This window comes from Portunus trituberculatus, chromosome 10 (assembly GCF_017591435.1).
Source record: "Portunus trituberculatus isolate SZX2019 chromosome 10, ASM1759143v1, whole genome shotgun sequence".
Lineage (NCBI taxonomy): Eukaryota > Metazoa > Arthropoda > Malacostraca > Decapoda > Portunidae > Portunus > Portunus trituberculatus.
Window position 1 is genome coordinate 5,791,583 of NC_059264.1, and position 7,056 is coordinate 5,798,638.

At 38.6% G+C, this 7,056-nt stretch overlaps 1 protein-coding gene across 1 annotated transcript in view; it reads right to left on the reverse strand.

Moving 5' to 3' along the window:
• The window catches only part of LOC123501811 (leukotriene A-4 hydrolase-like), a 13,693-nt gene extending 7,910 nt beyond the window's left edge, over nucleotides 1-5,783 (reverse strand). The window contains 4 exon segments of the mRNA XM_045250827.1: nucleotides 216-360; nucleotides 2,362-2,501; nucleotides 2,890-3,002; nucleotides 5,613-5,783. Coding sequence (XP_045106762.1) covers nucleotides 216-360; nucleotides 2,362-2,501; nucleotides 2,890-3,002; nucleotides 5,613-5,658 — 444 coding nt within the window. The 5' untranslated portion in view covers nucleotides 5,659-5,783.
• Nucleotides 5,784-7,056: the final 1,273 nt, after the last annotated feature.

The window sequence follows — 7,056 nt, forward strand, 5'->3', positions numbered from 1 at the left end:
TGAATAGTTGATTACTGACAGATAGGAAGAATGATAGATAGTGAAAAAAATATAGAATGAACAGAAAACAAATGGAATGGAATAGAAATTAACAGAAAAAGATACATAGAATAGAATAATCAGTCAGTCAGTCAGTCAGTCAATCCATCAATTATTCATTCATTCAGTCAGTCATTTACTCACTCAGTTAGCCAGTCAGTCACCCACACACCTACCTGGCACGGCACAAGGGAGCGGCAGTGAATGGCCTGGCACTGAGAGAACACATAGGGGTGCCGCTTGCCTGCTGTCTGTTCTGGGGAGAGCCACTGGAGGGCGGAGCATGTGGGTGAGGTCTCGTACTCCACCTTGATCTTCCACCTGTGTGTGCGTGTGGAGTGTTAGTGAAAGTTTGGTTTTTAAATGATACTTCTGTTAGTTTTGGCCGTCAGTTTTTTTTTTTTTTTTTTTTTTTTTTTTTTTTTAGTTTTGGTGTTTTTATTGGTGTTGAGGAAATGTTTTTGTTAATGATTAGGTTGTTTTGGAAGCTCCTGTTTTGTGTTGTTTTGGTTTGTCTGTCTTTTTGTGTATGTTTTGGTGTAATTTGGTTTTATTTTGTATTTGTTTTTCTACTCTTGTTATTCAATGATGTTGGTTTTTCATAAAGTGTGTGTGTGTGTGTGTGTGTGTGTGTGTGTGTGTGTGTGTGTGTGTGTGTGTGTGTGTGTGTGTGTGTGTGTTATTTTGATAAGCATGCACACTCACAGTTTGTTGTATGCATGAATAAGAAAATGCATTGAATCAGGTGTTTGCATCTACGAACACACACACACACACACACACACACACACACACACACGGCCCGGTAGCTCAGTGGTTAGAGCGCTGGCTCCACAAGCCAGATGACCGGGGTTCGATTCCCCGGCCGGGTGGAGATATTTGGGTGTGTCTCCTTTCACGTATAGGCCCTGTTCACCTAGCAGTGAGTAGGTACGGGATGTAAATCGAGGAGTTGTGACCTTGTTGTCCTGGTGTGTGGTGTGTGCCTGGTCTCAGACCTATCCCAAGATCGGAAATAATGAGCTCTGAGCTCGTTCCGTAGGGTAACGTCTGGCTGTCTCGTCAGAGACTGCAGCAGATCAAGCAGTTAATTACACACACACACATACACACACATGAAAGATAAGCTTTCAATTCAAGAATATTTTAACATTATTTAATTCTCCTATTCTTTTCTATTCATATTTCTCATAACACACCCCAACACAACCCCAGCACATCACAAAACACCCTAACACACCTCCAACACACCACAACCAGGGTTAGAATTTTTTTTTTCTCTAATAATAAAAAAAAAAAATCAATTTATTCTTATTTAAATCAGATTTATTTGATTCAAATCATATTTTCTCTTTGGATGATTTTTTTGTTTTAATCTTTTTTTGTTGCCACCAATGTTACATGAAATCATAGCTTAGTGTTACCTATGAATTATCTCAGATGAGTTTTCCCAAGAAAATCATGAGTCATTATCTTATCTTCTCCTTCCTTCACTACAAAGCCTCCACATGTCTCTTCACTCTTGTCACTATCCCTTGAATTTATTGTTTGCATTTTGTGCATTTTGCTCTCCATGCTTTGCCTTTGTGAATTGTGTCAAATGATCGCCACACTGGGTGTCTTTTCCTGCCACAGTCACTCTTGCCACAGTGTCCATCTGGCAGCACTGTGTGTCAACCAACAATAAATCACCAACACTACACTATGACACAAAGTATTATCATTTGAGTGTGCACTGTGAAGAGGCCACAGGCCAACAATCCTTGGTATGGTAGGGGGGGACGTGACTCTACTCAGGCAGCAGTGAGCAAGCCAGCAGGCCAGCAGGCCACCAGGCCAGCAGGCTCCATCCATGTCTATTAAATACTGAGGAAAACTGCCAACTTGTCTATACTATGTTGTCAGATTTGGATTCATATTAATTAGAAATTATACCTGATAATTTTCTTGTCTATTTAAAAATACTCTCATTGAAATTGATATTTGCATCTGCTGTTATTATCAATATCAAACTAACCAATACCAAACTTTACTTTCCTTCTTTATGCTTTTGAATATTTGTCTTATTAAAGGATGCAATCGTTCGCTGGTGTCTGAGTTGCTACAAGACTAGTACAGGATCTGGACGGGACAAGCAGAGTTGATGCTTGTCCTGTACAAGTAGATCACATTTTCTTATACAGGATATTTCATTTTGAATTAAATCATGATTTTTTTTACTTTGATTTAAATAACTTGATTTAAATTTATCATTCAATTTACGTAAATCAAAACAACCCTGACCACAACATACCCAAAACACACCCCACACACCACACTCACGTTTTCTTCCCTGGCTCAGGTAGGGTGACAGAGAGGGGTGCGCCAAAGTTAGGGTGTGCCTCCCCCAGGGTATGGGTGAGGTCATGGCTGGAAACGGAGTCTTGCACACTCTTGATGACCAGGTCACGAGTGTCCAGGATCTGTGTGGGGGTGAAGGGGGTGAGGAAGGGAGGGGACAGAGGGGTCACTGTTTAATTATTATTGTTTTTATTTACTTTTTTGTTTATTGGTGTGTTTACTTATTTTAATGGTGTTATCTTATTAGTGTTCAATTTAATGATCTTTGATTTCATTTTTTTTTCATTTTTAACTATTTTGTTCTTAATGTATTGAATGATTTGTGAGTTTAGTATACTTAATGATAAATTATGAGTGTGAACTGTGAAACATGTATAATTAAATAGGAGAATAATAGATTAAACACAAGATGCAAACCAATTAACCTTAAAAACACAAATATATATATAAGAAAATATAGAAAATGATTGTATATTTTAGATAAAATATATTGAATGCTCTCTCTCTCACCAGGTCTTGTCCCTCCTGCACGCACTCCACCGTCAGCAGCACAAACCCCGCCACCACCTGCCGTGTAAAGTCCACCTGCCAGTCCAGGTGGAGCTCCCTCACCACCACCTGGTCTGTGGAAGGAGACCAGGTTAGGTTAGGTTTGGTGAGGTGAGGTGAGGTGAGGTGACATGAGGTTGGGTTGTATTTGGTTGAGTTGGGTTGGGTTGGGTTATGTTGGGTTAGATTACGTGAGATTAGGTTACATCAGATTAGGTCAAGTCGAGGTTAAGTTGGGTTGGGTTGAATTAATTTGGGTTGGGTTGAATTAAGTTGGGTTGGGTTGGGTTAGATTTGGTTTTACTAATTTGATCTTATCGGTAGGTTAGGTTAGTTTCAGTTATTGTTGTATCATTGAGGTTAAATTTCTTTCTTACTTAATATTTGAGGAGGAAAAAAGACAAGTAATTATTAGTACAGAGTGTATTGTGAAGAAAGTTAGGTTAGGTTACACTGAATATATATTTTGAAAAGTATAAGATTGGTCAGGTTACATTAAGTTAATCCTTTCAATACTAACACACGTTTACCTTGATTTTTGGGTATGATTAGACAATTTTATTTGCATTAACAAGGGCCTATGGGGATCAGAAAAATAATGACCATACTCTTTACTATTTCAATCCCAACATAAGTACCTGAAACTGTATAAAACCGCTAAATAGTAACCAGAACGAGTGTGAAAATGTGACATGGTACTGAAGAGGACTAAATATTTTGTGAAGTGAAAGATTGAGTATTTTGGGCCAGTTAGGTTCCTTATCTATCTTGAGAAGAAGACTTATTAAGTTAGGTTAGGCTGTCTATATATTTTGAGAAGTGAAAGATGAAGTCACTATGTTACAAGTGTTCTATGGTCAAATGCATCTCAGTGAGTCATTATTTTTTATTTATGATTTTTCCATAATAGTTTTGTTGTTCTTTGCTCACTGCTCATCCTGTGTGAAGAAAATACTCATAAACAAATAAATGAGAAGAAATGATGACATGCCCTCCACTACTGCGTCACACTGATTACCATACAATGAGAAAGCTATCCCTTCGGTGCCACCATGAATAAGTCACTGTTATAATGTCCTAAATTCTATCGTCCACTTCTTTTGTCACTCAGCGGTAAGGAAGAACTATCAACACAATACTCACAACAAATAAAAAATCAAGGTTGCTAAATGATGATCTATATACTTTTTTCTCTCTCTTTCTTTCTTTTTTTGGGAATGAGCCCATTGAGTGTGCCTGTGTTAACTGTTAAGTCTATAGCAACTTGAGCATTATTCATTTTTAAGAGGAGATTTTGTATTTTTTGCATATAAGGTGTGTTTGTCTGGGTGTAGATGCTGGAAGAGTGACACACAACAACAATTACAATAACAACAATAATAATTACAAGAACAAGAATTACAACAACAATAACAATTACAACAAGAATTACAACAATAACAATTAGGTACAACAACAATAACAATTGCAACAACAACAATAACGGTTCTTCTCTAGAATCACTGCTCCACGCCGATCTGTATAATACGTATAGCACAGTGCAGTATATGTAACGTGTTTACCATCAGTGAGAGTTTTGGTGAGTGCTCGGCCTTAGTGTGTTGTAAACAAGCCTTCAAATGTGCAGCGTTTGGCGAGTTTTCTCTAAGTCCAGCAAGCTGCGGCGAGCCACGGAGCTCCATCACACTCGGAAATGAGCATTACACTGACTTGGAATTGTTTCTAGCTGGGGTTTGTGGGTAACTGCTGAATAGGATTCTTATTGTGTCTATAGTTCTTTTGTCCAATGACGTGCCACCACCTCTTAACACCACGAGCTGCGCCAATGGAAATGTGCTATATGTATTTGTAGGCGGGGCACAGCTGGGCAGACAGGTGCACAGACATCTGTGTGAGCAGTTCAGCCATGGCCACCAGTGACATTAGTTGTAAAGGTTGCGAATTTGATTACTGGGAAATCATCGCTCCTGCGATGCAAGTCAGTGTACAATGGAGAAGAGGACCAGCCAGGACCTTCATCCTTTCATTAAGGTATTGTGAGGAGGGTATTGGTAGAGGCAGGGCATATTGTGTGAAGCTATAAGAGAACCGGTGTGAGGGGAGGGAAACTGCCCCAAAGCAAGGATACGGTAGGTTAGGTTTATGTTAAGGTTAGGTTAGTGTTGTAGGGGGGGTCTGGAAAGGTGCAACCCCCCCTGTTAGGTTAGGTCACATTAGGTTAGGTTTATGTTAGGATTAGGTTAGTGTTGTAGGGGGTTCCAGGGGGCTGCGCCCCTCCCGGCTAGGTTAGGTTACGTTAGGTTAGGTTAGTGTTGTAGGGGGGGTCCGGGGGGCACAGGCCTCAACAACAACAACAACAACAACAACAACAATCACACAAACTGCACAATTCACCACTCATATTCCTCACCCTTAGAGAAACTCAACCAACCATCAACACCTTAACAACAAACAAATAAACAAACAAACAAAAACACCACACGAACCGGCAAATCATCCTGAAAAAAAAAATACAAACAAAACCACCACAAAAATTAATTCAAACACCAAATCACAAAAAAAACACGAAAAAAACACTAAACAATAATAATAAAAAAAAACGAGTAATGGCACACACACTCACATATCGACTTGCATCACTTCACCACACACCACACGCTCACACACGCTCATGTCACGCTCACCTGGTCTGGAGTACGAGTTAGGGTCCATGGGGCTGATTTCCGGCATGGTGAGTGGTTTGCGGCTGCGTGAGTGGTGACTGGAGGGTGACAGCACGAGGACTGACTGAAAGGAGGGAAGGAACAGCTGTTGTGGTGTCAAGTTGAGTTTGATCTTGGATTGGTTCAAGAGTTGCTTTTTTTTTTTTTTTTTTCTTTTTTATTTGATTTGGGTTTTTGATAACTTTTTTCTTTCTTTCCTTTTCGAGTTGGTTTTTACATCACTTTTTTTCTTTCTTTCTTTCAAATGGCTCAATTTATTTTTTAGGTAGCTTTTTTCTTTCTTTCTTTCTTTCTTTTTGGAGTTTTTTCTTTCTTTTATTTGATTTGTTTTTTTAGATATTTTTTCTTCTTTCCTTTTCGAGTTGGTTTTTACATCATTTTTTTTCTTTCTTTCTTTCAAATGGCTCAAGTTATTTTTTAGGTAGCTTTTTTCCTTCTTTCTTTCTTTCTTTCTTTCTTTTTGGAGTTCTTTTTTACATCACTTTTTTCTTTCATTCAAATGGCTCAAGAGTTGCTTTTTAGATAACTTTTTTTCTTTTTTTCTTTCTTTTTCGAGTTGCTTTTTAGAACCCTTTTCTTTTCTTTTCTTTCTTTCATTTTGGACTTGCTTTTTTTACATCACTTTTTCTTTCTTTCTTTCAAATGGCTCAAGAGTTAATTGCTTTTTCGATAACTATTTTTTTCTTTTTTCTTTCTTTCATTTTGGAGTTGCTTTTTAGTGGCTTATGATGACTCTTGCACTGTACCTTTTGTATTTCTACCTCATGTACCGGGAAAAGAAAAGACTAATGAAAACAACACAACTTAATTAATTGCTCCCATATTTAGCACACCATATTTTCTTTCTCCTTCTCCTTCTCCTCCTTTTCCTCGTTCTCCTCCGGCTCTTCCTTGCCCTATCACATTCTCCTCACCATCTTGATCCTTCTCCTCCTTAATTCCTTCCCGACGTTCTTTTTCTCCCTTTTCTTCCTCCTCCTCCTCCTCCTTTCATTCATGTTTAAAGCCTCATTACCATCCATCGCCTTCCTGCCATTATTTCCTCAGCGCTACTTGCATTATCTCATTCCTCTCTTTTCCACAATTCCACAACCTCCATTGTATCTTTCACTGACCAGCAGGACTCCAACCATCTCTCTCTCTCTCTCATTGCATTCACATCCATACACTGTGCTCTGGCTTACGAAATATTACCACTAACCACTTGATCTGGCCTCCCTCATACCATTTCCATACTTTCTCATTAATTATCATTGTCTTTCTCTCTTCACAGTTATAGGTGGTAGCAATATCTAGTTTGTAATTATCTGATGTAGTCATTTTTCTATTTAATTTTCCTTTCCCATAACATGAACATGCATGATTTATTTGTTTGTTCATTTGTCTCTGTTTACTGTTCTCCACC